The sequence below is a fragment of the Ctenopharyngodon idella genome, chromosome 22 (genome assembly GCF_019924925.1).
Source record: "Ctenopharyngodon idella isolate HZGC_01 chromosome 22, HZGC01, whole genome shotgun sequence".
NCBI lineage: Eukaryota > Metazoa > Chordata > Actinopteri > Cypriniformes > Xenocyprididae > Ctenopharyngodon > Ctenopharyngodon idella.
In genome coordinates this window covers 24,613,190-24,634,401 of record NC_067241.1, presented here as the reverse complement: position 1 = coordinate 24,634,401, position 21,212 = coordinate 24,613,190, and the positions used below count along the sequence as shown (strand labels likewise).

General features: G+C 38.0%; 1 protein-coding gene across 1 annotated transcript in view; it reads right to left on the bottom strand.

The window, feature by feature from the left end:
• xkr7b (XK, Kell blood group complex subunit-related family, member 7b) overlaps positions 1-16,328 on the bottom strand; it is a 79,940-nt gene extending 63,612 nt beyond the window's left edge. Inside the window, exon 1 of the mRNA XM_051879751.1 lies at positions 15,762-16,328. Within this exon, the coding sequence (XP_051735711.1) occupies positions 15,762-16,237 (476 nt within the window). The 5' untranslated portion in view covers positions 16,238-16,328. The remainder of the gene's footprint in view (positions 1-15,761) is intronic.
• Positions 16,329-21,212: the final 4,884 nt, after the last annotated feature.

The window sequence follows — 21,212 nt, the reverse complement described above, 5'->3', positions numbered from 1 at the left end:
ATAAATCAGAAAGAAATGCTCTAAAAATGTTCTGTGATGCTTGCAAAAGTCCTTTAGCTCAAACACTACAGCTTAATGCTTGCAATGCTAAGGACACGGGTTTGATTCCCAGGGAATGCATGGATTTAAAAAAAAAAAAAGAATGAAAAACAAAGAAAGTATAGCTTGAACACAATGCAAGTAATCTGGATAAAAGCATCAGCCAAAAGCAGAAAATTAAATAAAATAATAAATGAAGTAAAACTCGCAGCCACATATGCGTCACACTACCTATTGTCAAATCAAACCTGCTGATTATGACAGACAAATTTGACAGGAAACTCGTTACAATTCAAGACAGAAGTGAGGAAGATGAAAGTACAGAGTATTGACTGACAAACAAACTTCAAGCACTTCACTTATTTATAGATGACATAAAACACACTTCAGCCAGCTGTCCAAAACTCTTCTCAGAGAAAGAATACAGAATTCCAATGGAATCAATAAAAACATAAACATTATCTGAGAGCAGAAAACAGTGATGCATTGAAGTTGAAGGATAGTTCATTAGTTAACATTACATTAAGTCCTGTAAGTTGTGAGGTGGGGCCTCCATGGATCGGACTTGTTTGGTCAGCACATCCAATAGATGCTTGATTGAATTGAGATCTGGGGAATTTGGAGGCTAAGTCAACACCTCAAACTCGTTGTTGTGCTCCTCAAACCATTCCTGAACCATTTTTGCTTTGTGGCAGGGCGCATTATCCTGCTGAAAGAGGCCACAGCCACCAGGGAATACCGTTTCAATGGGTGTACATGGTCTGCAACAATGCTTAGGTAGGTGGTACGTGTCAAAGTAACATCCACATGGATGGCAGGACCCAAGGTTTCCCAGCAGAACATTGCCCAAAGCATCACACTGCCTCCACCGGCTTGCTTTCTTCCCATAGTGCATGCTGGTGCCATGTGTTCCCCAGGTAAGCGACGCACACGCACCCGGCCATCCATGTGATGTAAAAGAAAAGGTGATTCATCAGACCAGGCCACCTTCTTCCATTGCTCCGTTGTCCAGTTCTGATGTTAACATGCCCATTGTTGGCTCTTTCGGCGGTGGACAGGGGTCAGCATGGGCACCCTGACTGGTCTGCGGCTATGCAGCCCCATATACACAATAAACTTATACTCTGTGTATTCTGTCACCTTTCTATCAGAACCAGCATTAACTTCTTGAACAATTTGAGCTACAGTAGCTCGTCTGTTGGATCGGAGCACACGGGCCAGCCTTCGCTCCCCACGTGCATCAATGAGCCTTGGCCGCCCATGACCCTGTCACCGGTTCACCATTATTCCTTCCTTGGACCACTTTTGATAAATACTGACCACTGCAGACGGGGAACACCCCACAAGAGCTGCAGTTTTGGAGATGCTCTGACCCAGTTGTCTACCCATCACAATTTGGCCCTTGTCAAACTCGCTCAAATCCTTACGCTTGACCATTTTTCCTGCTTCTAACATCAACTTTGAAGACAAAATGTTCACTTGCTGCCTAATATATCCCACCCACACTAACAGGTGTCGTGATGAAGAGATAATCAGTGTTATTCACTTATGCCTGATCAGTGTATATACTATATATACTTTAATTGTATTTATAATAAATTAAACCATACACAATTCTAATAAGCTACTTCTCTTTCAATAAGCTTTGTGTTTATATTGTTTTCCTTTGTGTTTAATATAGGTGTGCTAGCAATATTACAAAAAAATTACAAAAATATTATAGTAATATTACAGACAGTCTGCACTGTATATCTCACTGAACATAACTGCAGCCTCTAAATGTAGGTCTAACTGTTAATCAACAAATAAACATTCATTTGTCACTAAAAAACAATATTCCATATCTTGTTTACTGTTTGTTTAGTCTGTCACTATTGATTAACATTATTACAGATACAGACAGACTGTATACTTGAGTCATGAATTTGATTGATACGGGTAATGACTGCTAAGATGTTTAATGACTGCTAATGGCATATGTTCAAAGATTTAGACTGAACATGCAATGAGCAAAAGTGTGTTACAATTACTCCTGCTCTTCCCTACAGCAGACGCCATACATATAAATGCGTAGGCCTATGTCATGTTTTTAGGCTAAACCAAATGCTATGCTTTTAAATATCCATTTTTATGTCCGTGTGCAAGCAAAAGTTTGCTGGTCTGCATGTGTGTTTATGTGTTTTGTGTGTGTGTGTGTGGGAGTGCAGTGGCATTGTGTGAAATGCAGACTCTTCACTCTGTATTGTTTGGCCTATGAAAATGCTTCCACAGCAAACTCTGCAGCAATGGGAATAACTCTCCTGCCGTGTATCGCCTCCCTGCTCTTAAAATATATGTGTAACCCACTATATTTATATATAAATCAATGTATATCTCACAACGGCCTATTTTCAAACAACCTGCAATAAAGCTGCCTGTTAAATCGACATTCTTATACTTGTGGTAGGTAGCAGCTCAAAGTGCAACGACTGCGAGATCAAGATTAAGATGTCAGGACAGAAACTCTATCTCTGACGCATAAGTTTCCTTTCACTACCAACTTTTGTTTGCAGCTGACACGGTTTTCCTAAAGTGCACAAAAGAAACAGTGTTGTGAGTAAAACTCTAAATACCGTGACACACTGAGCTAAAAAGCGCTCGTGAAATCCGCTGATTATGGCTTGTGGAAATAGTGGCATTATTTCGGGATGTCACACCTCTACAGAGTTATCTTCTCCCCCAGCCTTTCTGTGGCTGCTCAGGAAAATAACTGGAACAGACTATTCTTCTGTCTTCCATTTTTCATCCTTGACCCTCTGAAGTGGTGGAGAAAAATGAGGCGAGCGCAAAAGAGAAAAAGGAATTCAATGCATTCATCAGGGGGCCGGAGAGAGCGTGTAGTTGAATTGTTCAATCAGAGGCTTTTTAGAGGAATCAGACTATGAAAGCGGAGGACAGTGTGAACGAGGGACACTGGTCATTTTAAACGTTATGTTGAAATGAAAGCGTGTCTAATGGGCCCTGTGTTCAGCCATTATTGTTGGAAATAATTAGTGGTGCTTGCTGAAGAAAGCATGACTATTAATACTGCTCATTGGGACAAATCTCTAACCTTTTGTACTACACTATGATGAATTTGTGGCACGGACCTGAAAGAAGCCGTGCCATATGGGATCTGAATATCATATATGCTGGTAGGCTCTTTTGGCTCGGGCCAGTTAGTAACCTCTAAGCAACCACCAAGAATGCCTTAGCAAACTACAAAGCTATACACCCTTTGAAGAGTGTTTGCAGCATTTGGGATGCTACATTGTGTAGATTCAGTTTCAACAGCTGATGCATACTGCACACTAAATTGCCACTATTTGAAAATCAGCATCTCCAATCTGATTGGCTGGTTTTATGCAGCTTTTGAGAATAAGGGCACAAATGTCTTCCGAATTCGCAAGGTACCTGGTTAGTGACGATTAAAAAAAAAATCAGTTTTATGTAAGGCATTCAGTATCAAGTAAACCAGACAGAAAAGTTTATTCTGCTTTGTTTTCTGAATGAAACTTTTAAAATGCATGTGCCAAATTCTTATAAATGTGATCCTTGAATTCATGTTGGATTCATACTTAAAATAATAATAATAATAATAATTTTGGTTACACTTTATTTTAAGGTGTCTTTGTTATATTGTAATTATACGTTTAAGTACTGAGTAATATTAAGTAACTACATGTACTTAGCATAGGGTTAGGTTTAGGGTTTGGTTTGATTTAGGGTTAGTTGCATGTAATTATGCATAATTTATAGTTATTACTATTGTAACTACATGTAACATATGTAACAGTGACACCTGTAAAATAAAGTGTACCCATTTTTCTAAGGTGTCCTTGTTACAAGTACTTGAGTAATAATAAATATCATCATGTATAGGGTTCGGTTTGGTTTAGAGTTAGTTGTATAATTTACTGTTACTGCTATAGTAAGTACATGTAACATGTGTAACAAGGACAATGTAAATTAAAGTGTAACCAAATGCTCAAAAGTGACATCAAAGACATAGGGCCCTATTTTAACGATATAAGCGAATGGTCTGAAGCGCATGGCGCAAGTGGACTTAAAGCATGCCTGAATCCACATTTGCTAGTTTAACGATGGAGAAAATGGTCTGCGCACCAGGATCATGGTCCAAAAGGGTTGTACCTAGTCTCTTAATGAGGAATGGGTGTGTTTTGGGCGTAACATGCAATAAACCAGAGTGTCAAATCAGAGTGTCATGTCCCATTCCCTTTAAAAGCCAGGTGTGCTCGCGCCATGCTGGATTCGCTATTTACATGGCGAAATATAGACACCCTTCAACCTGACGAGTCAGTTTAAATACATGTCTGTATTGCCCTATTGGTCAAATAATTAGCCAATTTCATTCGTCATTACTGCAGATAGGTAATTCTGATTCATGCAATGACTATCCATTATGACATGTAGGCATTTTTAGCTTTATAAACACAATAATAATCTTTTACATTGTAATCCTTTTATTTTTCATATTTAAAAATGTGTGCTGATGCGCGTCCCTGTGTGTGTAATAAGCAGAATGTACGCATGTTGTGCACTCATATATAGGCGCATATTACTAACGCGCCCTTTAAATAACAAGAAAACAAATATTGCGCCATTGACTTTAGATCAGGTTTAATTTGGTCAATGTCTATTTCAGTTGCCTCAAAATAGCAACACGCCAACAATGCACCTGAACACTCCTCGTTTTCAGACCAGCACACCCATGGGCAAACAGATGGGTGCAAGTGCATTTGTTATTTAAACAACATGGCGCTGGACGTGAAAATGATAACTGTCAGGCTGAAACTAGCAAAAAAACACTTGCGTCGCGCCTGGCGTCGCATTGCGCCGGGTGTATAATAGGGCCCCTAATATTGCAAAGGACTTCTTTTGAATTGTGGAATCCAGAAAAAAAAGTATCACTTTCCATAAAAATATTAAGCAGCACAACTGTTTACCACAATGCTAATAATAAGAAATGTTTCTTGAGCACCAGATCAGCATATTCATAGTTTTCAGTCACATGATTGTCGTGGAGCCCTGGAGGGCAAAACAGCCATGTAACTGCAGCACAAGCCTGTCAGTTTTCCATCTTAAAAACAAAAATATGTGAACAAGATGCAAGTTTTGGGCACTTGTGATCCATATACAGCACCTGCAGTGATTTCAATCACTAAAAACAGCAGGACAATTTTTAAAAAAACTAACATGAAAAATACTAGGGTGGGTTGCACCAATAAAGATTAAATTAAGCAAAGTTTAACACTAATCAAGGATTTGTTGATCTGGGTTTTATTTTAAATTGAGTTCTGTTGCACCACTTAATTTTAAACACATATTACTACGCAGAAAGACTGTTAGAATTATTAAAGAAAGGGCTGATCAAGCAGCATAGACGGAGGCTGAACTGACGCCAGGCTAAAGAATCCTTAGTGCAACCCACCTTAAAGTGCCTTAATGTACTAAAACAGTGATATTAAAAGATCAAATTCAGTTGAACCCTTTTTGATTATCATACTATATACAGGCAAGCAGATGAGCCCAGAATATGAACACAACACGTTTTCTTTATAATGGTTTTTGATGGAAACAGGCTTAACGAGAAACCTCGCGTTGCATTAATATTCTGTGTTCATTTGTTTGTCTGTACAAAGCATGCATAATCAATAAGGTGTATACTGAATTTGGTCTTTTAATATCACTGTCTTACAACATTAGATCTTGCTACAAACCTGGTCAAAATGACTGGCGGGCAATGGAGGAAAGCATTGTTTTACCCGCCAGGGGGGCGTTCCCCTCTGGGCGTGACGTCACGTTAGAATATGTCTGAAGGATCATGTGATCTCTTCACACAAAGTCTACAAACATTTTTTTCATTTTTTTTTAGTGTTTTCTGTTTTTGCAGAGACTGCTGCAATATTATTATAAATGTTTAACACACACACACACACACACACACACACATATATATATATATTTCATAACAGTCTATTGTGGTGTAATATATTTTAAAATTATCCTGCCCCTAAAACAGAACATTAAATCAAAACAAACTGTGGTTGGATGCTTTACATATCATTGAGACAACGCCATTCAGAATTGAAAGCAACTGTTAAACACACTTACAATGCTTTCCCCGCCCCCAGCCTCTTCTGATTGGTCCACTCTTTTGACACTGATAAGCTGTGATCCATGTCGGTGAACATGATTTCACCAAGTACAATATGCTCCTGGATCAACATCTTTGTTGATCCTAGAACAACATTCCAATGAACAATCAGATTTGAGGGACAATTTTACACTTGATGTCAAGTTTAGGCTTACAACCAGGGTTAGGTGCTTCTACATCAGTGTTATTCACCTATCATTCCCTCTGATTTTAGGGATAACTTATGGGTATGGGTAGGGATAGGGTTAAGACTACATTTTTGGACAGGAATGTTGTTCCAGGATCAACAAAACATGTCTTACTTGGTAAAATCACAGTGACTGATCCATGTCAAAAGCCAAAGAACGTTTTTGACTTAAAGGTTTTAGATGCTACAAAAACAGTGAGATAAGGCACAATGGTCAAAATGTCCATCTAGAGCATGTTTACATTGAAAAACAATGGAAATGCACTACGAAAAAAAAAAGAAAAGAAAAAGCAGTCCTAAGTAGTTCTTGACCAGAATAAACTCTAATGCCAATAGTGAAACGTCTGGTTACACAATGTTACATTTTCTGTAACATCCTTATTTGCACATTATCTATCCTCCATAACTGGGTTTCTCACTGCTGTCTCTCACAGATAACCCCAGTGTCATGTCTATTCTCGACTCAAGCTTTTCAGCACAGTCCATAAAAAACAGAAGACAGACTCAGAGGCAGACTCTATTAAACCTCTGCCCTGATCAGCATGAATATACATATCATAAATGAATATGCAAGCAACCAAGTCAAAGAGGGGTTATGCACCAAGGGAGTTCTCTTCCCTTCCTCTCCTGATGTGATATTATTACACTTGTTTTGTAATCGGGAAATCTTTCACTCAGAAATTAAAATGCCCTTACAATGCATCGAGAACAACCAGCTGCTCTTCTTCAGCAGAGATAAGATATATGTCATGTGACACCACAGCTGAAAATGATATAAAATAGAGAAAATGTGAGAGCACAAAAAGAAACAAAAACAAAATAACAGAAAAGTAGAAGTGCTTCATGCTTTACCGTTGATTTATAATACATAGGTGTTACTCATCTCTCAAGGTTTCTTTTTATCTTCATATTTCTTTTTCTTTTATAGTTTTGGACACAAAGTTGAATATCAACTGACAGAGCAAGGCTTCATTTCTTCACCATCTGTTGAAGAAATTAAACTTTTATCACTTTCTACATCAGAAACAGCTTACAATATATCACATTATAAAACATGAAAAGAGCTCTCTGATTGTGTAGCCTATGAAAACGTGTCTGTGAGTGTATGTGTGTAGACTATATAAACATAATTAACGCTCGGTCATTGACAATCCAGATGTTCAAAACAGTGGAGCTGCCCAGAACTGTCACAGCCAATCAGGACACAGTAATATGATTGACAGGTGTAATTGCACAGGGGAAATAGACACCATCATAGCAAACAGGTAAATCAATGTGTGTCCTCCTGGTGATATTAAAGTCTGAAGCATAACCTATTTATCAGTCAAGGACAATCAAGAGAGATTTCATTAAAATTCTAATTGTAATAAAAATATCTGTTTTAAATAAAAAAAAGTAATTTTCTGCCAGCGACAGATTGTTGTTTGATTGATAGATTGAGACAGTAAATAACTCGTCGCCCCTCATACACACAAACATTCATGAGTTGCCTTTTAAATCAAACGCATCATAAAGTTTCACTGCAGTTGAGTTGACCTCATGTCCCATGTGTGCTCATAAAACATCCTGTGAGCTCTGATGACCTGTCAGAATCGATCCATAAAGAAGCTGGGTCAATGACAGATAACCATGTTCATGTCCGAGATGTTGAAAAGAAAAGAGATTTTTTTTTTATTCATGTCAGTTTCATGTGTTTTTGCAAAAAGTTCCCCTTTCCAACAAAAGTTTTGATTTACGGATTCTAAAAACATCAAGTGTTGTAACCATCATAAGCAACAAAACATTTTCCCCAAACCTCAAAATACATGTATGTGAATTATATATATATATATAAAGTTTAAGCAATTTCTATAAATTTATTCTTACAAATATAATGAACTTTGAATCCTGAATAAGTGTTATTTCAATATGATTTATATACAACTACAGCTTTACAACTTTTACAACTTTTTTTTTTTTTATTAACATGAATATTATTATGAATTATACTAATATGAATTAGGTTTTAGTTTAAGATTCTTAGTTTTCAATTTTAATTTTAGTAATTAGTAATTCTGTTATGTTCTTTTGTCATTTTTTAGTTTCTGTTTTTAAAAACAATTCTAAATAGTTTAAAAAAAATTTTTATAGTGAATTTAGTACTTAAAAAAAAGTTAGTTATTTCAGTTCGTTGCCAATGTAACATTTCAAAATTTTCATTTAGTTTAAGTTTTATTTAACTCAACTATTGTTTAAAAATCACTATACTGGCTTAAAATTAACCCAAAACAGGTTGGAATTTTAAAAATCAGACACATAATTACTAGAGGCAACAATAATAATCAAAAGGTGAACATTTATTAATAAATAAATTATTATTAATAAATGTTTATTATTTAATTACTATTCATTAAACATTAATAAATGTTTATTTTAAAACGTATTAATAAATGTTAATTTACTATCTATTTTGGGTTCATTTTAAGCGAGCAATACAGTCATTTTTAAACAATAGCTGAGTTAAATAAAACTACCCAGCAGGTTGGGTCAAACATTTAACCCAACCGCTGGGTTAAAACAATTTAATCACTGGGTTTGTCCATTTTTAACCCAACTTACACAGTGTCCTAACCAGACGCGATGCGACAAGCGATAAAAGGTATCTTTTCCAAGGTAATCAGAGTTTTTGTCCTTACCAGCCGCGACGGCGACACACGATGATTCTATTTTATAAACGGTTTCTATTTCTCCGCGACGTCGCGGCTGCAACAGCAACACAAAGTATGATAATGATAATCTCAGGTGCTGGTTATGTGCTTTATTTAATGTTAAATGCATCTAATGTGAGTTTGAATATCATTTTGTGTGTCTTATAGCCGTACTGAAAGCAACATGGACAATTCACCTCAGATCTTCAAAATAAATGAAAGGAAACAAGAATGTTCGAACTGTCAACTCATTGGAAATAGACAAGTGTATTCTATGACAAAGATAGTTTCAGTAACTCAGTATGTTTTTCTAATAATGTTAAAATGGTGTCGAATTCATGAATTTGATTATGTAGCTACTTATCCGTTGTGAGTGGCGGGAGCTTGCCGAGAGAGCCCGACCACGCGCTCTTCTGATTGGCTGTGATTTTTTATTGACTTTATTACGTCTCATAGTCGCGTCGCGTCTGGTGTGGACAGACAAACTGTTTGTCACTGGAATCTTATCGCATGGCATCTGGTTAGGACACTGTTAGCTTATTTTTAACCCAGCATTGTTTTAGAGTGTAACTACGGAGCCCTGCACATGACATGCAGACAAAAATATAGATATCGTGGCCACGAAATAAAGAATTAACTCTTTTATTTTAGTAAATTGTGGCCACGACATAATAATTTGCTCCTTTGAGTTAGTAAATCATGGCCACGTTGTACTAATTCATTCACTCTTTTTGATTCGACTAAAACAAGGGAATGAATTATTGTGCTGACGTGTTAGGAAGTTGTGGGAATGATTTGTTAATTCGTGGCCACAATATCTATATTTTTGACCGCATGTCCAATGCTATAACCAATTCGTAGCCTACATATTTTATGAGGTGGCTAATTCGTACGAATTCGTACGACCTCACTCATACGAATGTATACGATTTGTCTAAACCCCAGTGACGGGTTGGTTTAGGGGCGGGGTTAGGGGTAGGTCATTTGTACGAATTCATACGAATTAGCCACCTCGTAAAATACGTACAAATTGCCGTGAGATCGGGTTGGCATGTCATGTGCAGGGCATACACACATTTAAAGTAATCAAGAAAACAGAATTAACAATTCTTGTTGTTTTATGTAATATTGCAGTGTTTATTATAAATGATTTATACGTGCACATCTTTATATATATATTTTTTAATTCATGTGCCCTTGTAATCTTTAATCAAAATAACTTCCCCTCCTTCTTGCAGCAACATCTATTCTCTTCCCTGATGACGAGGGCGGGACAACCTGTCACTCACATGACATCACAGCAATAGCAAACCACAATGATCCAACCAATTACCGATGGATAAAATCAAGTCCTGCCCTACATTTTGTCTTGTTCGCAAAGCCGTTTCACTCGGATATATGTCACAATAGTCAAGAAAAGTCTATCGCAACTTCTGTTTCATGCCAACTTTAACAGAGGCCAGCTAGTAAAGAGCTGTGTGAGTAAACCTCACACCCCTGGCCTCAAAAAGCGCAGCGACTGAAAGTAGAGGCTTTAGCGTCCTTGTTAGCATGTCCACCTCTCATAGCTCTAGCTCCGAGAAACATCCAGTATTTAAATCAATATTGTAAATGTGCTGTTTGTTGTCCTCGCCAAAGTTGAAGTAACATCCCTGGACATAAGTACAGTCCCTAAATCTGCTCTCCCACACATCTGCTTTCAAAAACTCTATTTAACTCACTCTGACAAGCAGATGGTTACACAGAGGCATTCACATACAGTACAAACAGCACTCAGCGTAATCTATATTCAGCTGCTGTTTTTAGGAAACCTGTGAACACTCTCTCCCCTTCACACACACACACACACACACAGTGTATCTGTCACTCCATTGTGAGTATTTTTCCAGCATCTTCTGTGAAGAACTGGGTCAGCTCCGACAAGACAGACAGCATCAGGATCTTTAGGAAGGGAATGAGACGGAAAGACTGATAAGTGGATAGAGGGATGGCAGGGGAGAGGAGACAAAAGACAACCTCCCATTCTCTAACCTGTTCTTAATGATGGCCATATCTAATAAGGAATTATTTTCTTCATTCCCAGCCCTGGGAAAATGTCACTTTTAGGTGTGTAGTTGAGATGGGTGAGGTGTTTTCTGCTTTAAAATGCTCCTCACGCACGTCGGCTGCGGTGTAATGCCTTCAGCTCGGTGAGAATATCCCCATCAACTCCCTTAATGGCCCAGTGGATACACTCCACTGCCTTACACACCTGCAACACACATATCACAACAGCTGCTCTGTGCTTGAGTGCATGTGTGTGTGTGTGTAGGGTGTTAAAGCAGGTCCAACTAAACCTTTACTTCAGCTTGGCAAAATGTGTTTTTCAAGACAATGGAAACTTTACGTAGCCTAAATGAAATAAAAACTGCCACATGCAGTACAGAAGGTTTCAAGCCATGCCGTACAATGCAGAATCATTCCATACTGAAGGGAACTTCTGTTTCACACAAGTGTCGGTGTTAAAAATTACAATAGAAATCAAATCATGTGAATTATGTGAAACACAAACACCTCAATGATAAAGGTCATACAAATCATGTGAAAGATATTTGTTTTCTATTCTAATGTAATTTTTAATAATTAACTGTAAAAAGTTGTCATTGGCTGTTGCTAAGTCACATGGATGCTACATCAGACATTGATGAGGTTGATGAAGATCAAGAGAGGGCAGCAAATACTAACCAACTTCTATCAGCTGTTCTTATTTTTTTTATTTTTTTTTACACTTTTGGTTGTACTGTTCATTTTTTGTAAAACAGTGGAATATAAAGACAGCCTGTCATCTTTCAGTCAGTTTCCTGTACATTGCACATTTCTCACTGCATTTGTTGGTGTGTTCATTAAAACGTCTAAAATACAAAACTGTCAGTCTGTTCACTTTGAAATATCGGTGTACAGTCACAGTTCCCTAGTGTTATTATTTGTCTAGGTAGAAGCTAAATTTATATGTTTACTGTAATGGTGTGCGCCGTTAAAATTCATTTATTTTTTACAACAGATGCAATGAAGTCGTATGTCACTAAAACAAAATTAAAGTGAAAGCATTTCAAATGCATTTTAGCACTTAATTCAGTTATGTAGTAGCTCTTTTATACATTTTGCTGCTGTTTACAGTGTTGGCAATTGTCACCTGCCACTTGTGGGCAGATAGATAGATAGATAGATAGATAGATAGACAGAGATGGATGGATGGATGGATGGATGGATGGATGCAACACCTGAACTGCAAAAAACTTAGATGACAAGATGAATTCACCATCATCTATTCAGTGATCTAAGAACAATATAAAAGGAGCATTTGATCTCAGTCATTGTGAGCAACAGTACAGAACAGATCAAGGATCAGCGATTCATCCCTAAGGTGCAATCTCAGACACCTTCACAAAATAACTGATCTAGGTATGACTTTGTTGATTTGGCGTGTTTTGTAAATCTAGTTCCAGCTCTCTGCAGCTGATTCAGGCTCTTCCAGTTCTGGTTTATGTGAGCAGTGTGCATTGATCACTCCTTGAGTCAGAATTTCTAATAACTGAATGTTCTCAGTTGTTTTATGCCTGTTTAATGTGCTCTTTTTGACTGCTGGAGTAATGCACTTTTGACTACTGATATTCAAAAATACCGTCGACCTGCTGAGTCCATAGAGATGTTCCTGTGAATGTATCAATTTGAGCTCAGGTCATGTGCCTTTTATCTGAGACGCCAGAAACATCCACTCACAAACAACAAACAGACCGATAAAGCACTGCACAGATGTCCCAATGCGACAGGATAGTGTGTAAACGAACACACACACATTTTCAATTTAGACCTATGAATATGACCTCTAAAACAGAGATTCTCAGCCAGGGGCACCCAAGGAGTTTCAATATACTGTAAAAAATTTTTCATAATTTTAATGGTAAAACACTTTAAAAATACTAAGGTCAAACCCTGTTAATTGTTTAACAGTAAAGTCCCTTACTATATACAGTGAGAAACTGTAATAAATCTAACAGGACATTTCAATTTGTCAGTTTAAATTTTTTCAAATCTATAAACTGTCAATCTAAATCAATGTAAAAACTGTTAATTAACAGTATTTTACTGTAAAATTATAGTAAAAAATATAATTAGTTCAATCCTTAAAACCTAAAATGTTGCTACTGTATTTTTCAGGGTGAAGCTCTGGCAACCAGCTGCTGTGTTTTTTTTTTTTTTTTTTTTTTTTACAGTGTAGGGTATTTAAAATTAAACATACATAACATAATAAATACATTAACATATACATACACACACACACACACACACACACACACATAACTCACATATAATAGGGCTTGCCAATATGTGAGTTGATATTTATAAAGACAGCGGAACAACGTTTTTCACAAGAACAAAATGCCCTGTTCTATTCTTTTTATATCACATCTCAGTCAATCAAAGCACAGAAACCAATATCTCAGTAAAACAGTATAAATTAATAGATTCTATATTTTTCATTGACATTTATGCATTTGGCAGATGTTTTAAACCATATTGACTTTTTACATTTTATCAGTTCCCTGGAAGTCAAACCTATGACATTTGGCATTGTAGCTTTTTGAGCTACAGAAATGTGGAAACCCAGGAATCCAACAGTACACATTATTTACAAAATGCACATAAAATGGACAATCTTTGGTCTTATGAATCTATTACTTGTTAACAATAATGCTAAATATCTAGTATGATTAAAAAAAAAATACATTTCTGGTTTGGAGATGAAGGTGTACTCCAGCCTTACTGATGGGGCTATGGGTGTACAGTACATGAGAATAAAATAAGTTGAGAGACGTTGTCCTAAAACATATAGGTAAATCACAAACCGGTCCAGACAGAATCTGAATATATATTCAGGGTGGTGTGCATAATGAATTTAAACTGTAAGCAAACAACAACCAAAAAACCAAAGTTCTCCAAAATATTTAATAAACAAACACGCAAGGGGCAGGAGAAGTTCAGAACTGATGCTGGGAAATCTGCAGAGATTTTTGAGGCATTCTCAAGGCGCAGATTCCGTGTGGACCTGGTCATGGCTGACAGACAGAAAATGAAAGATTCCCTCTTTCACATACAGGTCAACCCATGCAAATATTCACACACAGAGCATTCTGTTTATAACGGTTCACAATAATAAATCATATTTAGAGAATTCAAGTGGGAGGTAAAGAGAGAGAGACTGAAAGAGAGTGAGAGGGAAAGAATGATAGGTAACAGGAATTTATTGCAGAGAACGATGGCAGGAAATGCTATATCCTCTCCCACATAATCACTGAGACACACAGTTCTCCCTGGCCCTGTGTTAATAATTCAGCACTTAACTACCAGTAAAACACTCACACACATGTGGGAGTGAATCACTTCCTCTGTCCCTCCTCTGGAATAAAGAAAAGCAGCATCTGACAAGAGAAAAGCATTCCTCAGATGCATTCTTTCCTCAGGGTGCTTTAAGCAGCCTATAGAGCTCAATTGATATTAGCAAAACAAACCTGCTCGGCCCTTGAAGTGCCCGTCTGGTGTCTCTCACGAACACGCTGCATGCCCATTCCAGTCCTCAAGAAGCACAAAAGCCATAAAAGCATAAAGAAGACTACATCTTCCTATTCTGTTTCCCTATTATAGTTGACTGTGTCATCCTGAAGAGCGTATGATGCCCAAACCAGCCTTGGCACTTTTGATAACTTCTCCAGGAACAGTAAAATCAATTGGAAGTCATCCACAGAAAGCCAGATTAAGAGATGAAGGCAAACAGGCAATGCAAGAAAGAGTTATGATCCTCCCCAGGGAAAACCAGCCTGGAAGTTGTCTGTACTCCCTGTACTTTGCCAATAATGAACCTGTGGGGTTGCACAATGCCTGTTTTTCCCTGAAGAGACTTTTCAATTATTTCTAAATCTGTGGACTGAGATCCGCTGTTGATTTGACCATGCCGTTTTGGTAAAGTACAAGCAGAATTTGTCTCTTTTTATAGGGCAGACGTTCTCAACTTAATCACAGGTCTGTTCTGATATAGGACACGGACAGGAACTCATCCACATAAACCATTAAGGAAAAGTACACAAGATAAAAGAAAATACGATACAGACAATATTAAATAAAATCTGTTTGGGTCACTACATAAAAATTTGATTCGGACTCAATGTTTTTAGGATTTGTTGGACACAACCGGGTGCCAGTGCACAGCGCAGATGTCTTCAGAATCAGAATGCACATTTATTGGCCAATAAGTTGCTCTTATTACTTAATGGTTTGCTCCAAAGGACAAACATGAGCCAAATACAACATCCCATTTCAACACAACCTGAGGGTGATGTGACCATGGGGCCATCAGAGATGGCACCGGGTGCTCTATCCACCTTGGCACACCATCTATGTTGGCAAACAGCAAAGACACGCAGCCAAGAGGACCGAGTCGGGATGTAGATAGACAAGGATGCAGCTCTTTCCATCTGTTCCCAAAGCATCACCAAGCATGAGAGCCACAATAAGAGTAACATCCATTCCAAGAAAACCGACACTATATGGATGAAAATGAGCACTGGCTGCTCTGCGCTTAAGAGAAGTTCTGGATATTAGATGTAATGTATCTTACCTCCAGACCTGGCCGAGCTGCAAGATGTGGATGATGGACTGGAAGAGCCACATGCACACTCTGCAGCATTTCTGCGTGCCGTTCACAGGCAGGGTTCTGCCGCTGCCGCTCCGCCGGTCGCTGTCCTTGGTGCTGAAATCGCATCCGTCCCCAGTCGGGGACGCGCTCATCTCCGAGTAATCGTACACGAACCACCTGAAACTTAACACCTGAACCACCGCGGAGGGAACCACCACAAACACTAACGTGAGCCCGAACCACCAATAGTCCCGCCTCAAGTAGTAGTCCGCTGCCAGCCACAGGTCGGTGGCTCCGTCGGAGAAGAAGACCAGGAGGGCGCACAGCACCCAGCAGCAGTCCAGCAGCGAGAAGCGCTTCTCGGCGTGAGGGTGCAGAGGAGCCGCGCTCTGCTCAGGGCCAAGCAGACACCGAGAAGCGCTCTCACACACGGCTGCTCCATCCGATTTAGCGGCCATGTTTGTTGTAGAAAGAGAGTGGGCAAAGGAAAGCGAAGTACAATGAGAGGGGAGGGGGATGTGTGTGTTGGAGAGTGTGTGCGAAAGCTCATGGGAGAGTTGGGAAAGAGAGGGAGCGAGCGAGAGAGCAAGAGAGAGAGGGGGGGGGGGGGGGGGGGGGGGGGGGGGGGGGGGGGGTAGAGATAAACGGACAGACCTCGGGGATGTAATTGGTTTGTGCTGGGATACAATCAGCCGTGTTTCACAAACATTTCGTTGGAAGGACTACAAAGATATGCAGCATCTTTTGAGACGTTTGTTTGTTTGTTTGTTTGTTTGTTTGTTTTTTCTTTATAAACGACCGAAAGCTGTGAAAATGCAGATTGGTGCAAGTGAAATGAATGACAGCTTGATCCAACTATATTTAACCTTAAAACCTAGTGAAATGAATAATTCTGCTTTAACGTTAAAATGCATTTATGGCGTACAATTATTGCTATATTTTCCACATTAAGTTAAAACATTTTTTGTCTGGATCCAGGAATTCCTTAATCTCCCTTAAAGGATTCATAAAAAAACACATCTAGCCTAATACTGCACACTGTGAAATATCATGTTGAGATTTTTATTCAGTAAGACAGTAAATAGAAAGTCATTTAAAGGGGCTAAATGTATAATTCAGAAACCCTTTTTATTAGCAACACCGTGGGCCGTCAAGTGAACTGCAGCCAGCAACTTATTGCTCGTGCTTGCATTTGTGCACACGTACCCAGCAACGCACATGACATGCAAGAAAAAAAAAAAGTAAACCGTGCATATGATTTACTAATTTGTTCCCTCCATTTGTGCGCACAATTTTCTAATTCCTTCCCTCCATTTGCTAAATTGTGCGCACGATTTACTAATTCGTTCCTTCGATTTGCTAAATTGTGTGCGTGATTTACTAATTTGTTCCCTCAATTTAAAAATTGTGCGCACGATTTACTAATTCGTTCCCTCTATTTGCTAAAATGTGCGCATGATTTATTAATTCGTTCCCTCGATTTGCTAAATTGTGTGCACGATTTACTATTTCATTCCCTTGATTTACTAAATTGTGCGCACTATTTACTAATTCGCTCCCTCTATTTATAAATCGCGCGCACGATTTCTAAATCGAGGTGACAAATTAGTAATTTGCGCTAACGATTTAGCATACTATTTTTCCCCTGCATGTCTTGTGCAGGGCTCCATACACATGTGACATGTACTGAACGTGATTCAATGTCCCTATATACTTACTGCTTTCTTTTTAGTTCTTTGCTCAGAAGTAAGAAGAGAGTTACATTTAGATGAATATCATCTCAATAACAAAATAAACACACAACAAAATGACAGCAGTGAGAAAGCTACAGTTAAGAAAGCATCTGATCATAGCGATGTGGATATGTTTGCAGAAGCTCTGCAGTTCACAGGCATCATGTCGACAGATGAGGTAATTCAAATTACACTGTTATAATGATAGTTTGATTATAAAGTATATCTGAGAGTATAGACTGTAGACAGAATAGCTCTGTACTGCTCTTTTGGCATCATCTTGAACATTGTATAATCATTGGTTTCACGTGGCATAGAAAGGAAGAGAGGCTCTCGGCAGTGTGTGTAAACGTAACATATATTTTCCCGGCAAAAACGCCCCGAGTCCTTCACATAAAAATCAGTCTACATGCTTTCATAGACAACCTAGGAGGAAGTCGGGCAAGGTCGCGTTTTTAGGTTTTGTTACAAGCTATTCACACATTGGCAATAAAAAAGCAATAGGCCTACATGAAAATTCTTATAATTTATAATTAAAAATATATAATTTCTTATAATTCTTAAAATTCATATAGCCCCTTTAACAGATCCTTTTACTCATAGTGATTTACAGTATGCTTACCACGCTGGAGCAGCCTGCGGTTAGACACACACACTTTAATCTAAAAAAAAAAAAAAGAGTAGCGTTATAAAGAAAATGCATAATTTGTATCCTGTTTATCATTCTTGACCCACTTATGCATTCTAAGGGGGAAATTTAACTATTATAGGGTAAAAAAGTATTTTAGCTGGTTGTTTATAAATCTCTACAGTCATAATTAAACTGTGTAGTTTTAATAATTGTTCGTGAAATTACTGATGAATAATTCATTAAACTAACAGAGCTGTTCATTTGTGACGTCATTTGTAGGCCAAACTTTAAGGCTAATTCTCAATACCCTCGAAGAAAACAAAAAGCTATTCGAATTTGATAAGCATGTGCACTCTTTAAAGTAGGCTATTCACCCTAAGTTTGTTTTGATTTTTGATTAATAAAAAAATAAAAAATAAATAAATCAAAGAATAAAATTTATTTTATTATTATTTTTTTTAATAGCAGTTTTAGATTTAGGAGTATAAAAATAAATAAATAAATAAAAGAAAATGGTAACAATACTTGAAAAAAGAAAGGTAACATTACTTAAAAGATTTTCATATTTGTTGTACAATGTACACAGTCAAAACATGAATGTGAATTTTGCATGATGCTAAATAAGGATTTCAACGGCTCTCTGATTTGTTAGGTAAACTCATCCTTGTAGTCCTTTTTTAGCAACCTGTTAGCGCTTAGGGTTTAAAAAAAACTTTCACAATGTGTAATGCATGTTGTAATGCTGTTTGACCGACAAACCAGCATGTTTATAATTAAGACAATACATTAAAATAATATGGTAAGAAATACAAGTTTGCAATATCATACAACATAATGAGCTGTTTTGTACAGTTAAATATAACTGGAAACAAATGACACCAGAAGCCAGGCACATTAAATTTACAAATGGCCACACCCTGCTCTTACCCAGGTGTGCCGCACAAGTCCTGAAAAGTGAAGCCAAAACATTTCGTTCGCCTCCTGGTGGCTGGATGCAGTAAGGTGAAACGCTAGGCGCTCTGTTCGAGCGCTTGAGAGCGCTTCAGCTGCGCAGCGTTTTTTTTTTTTCAGTTGAGACCTTTTGTTGCTATGATACGGAATATCCACGGCACTGTTACTTATAACTGATTTTGTAGGTAATTTGTTTCAGACTAAAAATGTCGACACAATGTGGAATACTTGCTATGTATGTTCGGAGACCAGCAATATTAAATTCTCATCCATTTTGTTCCGTTCTCTGCTTGTTGATGTTGTTGTACAGCAAGAATGTTGTGACAGCTGGCCGGTGTTGTATTTGTCCCGCTTCTCCTCCACTCTGATTGGACGGCTGGCTAAAAAGTGACAGTGATGAGCACAGCATTTTACTCAAAGTTGAACATTCTTCAACTCGCGGCAACCAGTAAAAAACGCCAAGCTCTCAGCTCTTGAGCATGAAAAACACGCTCAGCGCCTCATTACGCTCCTGCCATTAAAAAATGTGGCGCTCCTATTGAAAACAATTGGAAAAGTACGGCCTAAGGGTCATAAACCTCACCCTTTCTATGTAATCTAATGGGACGTGAGACAAACTAAAAAATCAAATTTAAAGCTTTAATTTCTACATTTCCATAACTGTTTATTTCACACCGACATAATGAGTTGTTCTGCAGTAAACTGTACTAACTGATTCTGCGGGAGTGTGGGCGGGGCCTTGATACCACGGCTTCACTTCACGTTCACTACTGCGAATACTCAGGCTCTGGGTTCACTACTGCGCATACTTGGGTTGTCAAGATGTCAGCGCCATATTGGGACATTGGCGGCTTCACTTTTCTACAATGAAAGAGAGTAAAGGTGCATCATCCATCTTTTTTTTTTTACAGTCTATGCTGTTACCTGAAAAATAAGGTGGATAGAGAGTAAGCTCTTTGAAGCGGCAGTAATATTTTACTGATTCCATGAACACAGGCCAGTTAAAACTAGCCTATCCATCGAGCCAGCTTATTTAATACATTGTATATTTTCCATGTGCTCTCAGGTCCATAAATGGAGAATGATAGCACTCGTGCTTTTGTGGTGAATGATTGTAAATGGTTTATTGATTAGTGGGACGGACGCGCAAACTCTCTCTCTCTCTCTCTTTCTCTCTCTCTGATATTTAATGTTTGACAGTGCGAGGCGAGCTTGTGGTCATACCGGAACTGTCATTATGACAGCGGAGCTGCATGTTACCACCCCCCTCTATAGTAAACCTAATGTACCATCCCTAATGCTCAAGCAATCTGGTGAATGTTGACTCACACTTGGCAAAGATCACGCAAAAATTAATTTTAACATTATTAACCATTTCTATATATCGACACGACAGTCATGGTGACCAGCACGTCTTTTGGACGATAGCCTATTCAACGTCTTCTGGAAGACATAGCTTCATATGATAGCTTAGCCTGAGGAAAAGATCCAGGATTGCCAAATCTGCATGCTTAGTAAACAAAATCCCTTGGTGGGGAAATTAAAATGGTGGGGGATTATTTACAGTTTATGATCTTTGTTTGATGCTACATTTCTCCTTCTTGTCCTCAGCCTCCCTACAAGTCATATTGCACAGTTTTATCATTGGTAGAATATGAATAACAGTTAATTAAAGGTTATTAAAGTTAAATTAAATATTTCAATACAAGCATTCAGTCAAATATAATTCATGCAATGTCAAAGCTTTAAACCGCAGTGGGTAAAAAAATCAAACCTCAACATTTTAAATGTAGTCCAATTATTCAGGAAAACCACAGACTTGGCAACCCTGAGTGGATCATAAAACTTTAAATAATAATAATAGCAATGTATAGTGCACAAGTTTGCAAAATCAAGAATGAAATTTGAGAGCAGCAATAGAGTGGAAGATTTCCAGTGAATAGTGACTAAAATTCAACCCATTCCTCTATCTGTCATGGGGCTTCAGAAGACTTGGAGTCTTATTGACAACAAATATTTTGCTATTATTGTGCTTTTTGTGCATTTCTTTTCATGTTATGGAAAAGAGCTGTGTAAAGATTCTTCAGAAATTCTCCTTTTGTGTTTCACTGATAAAAT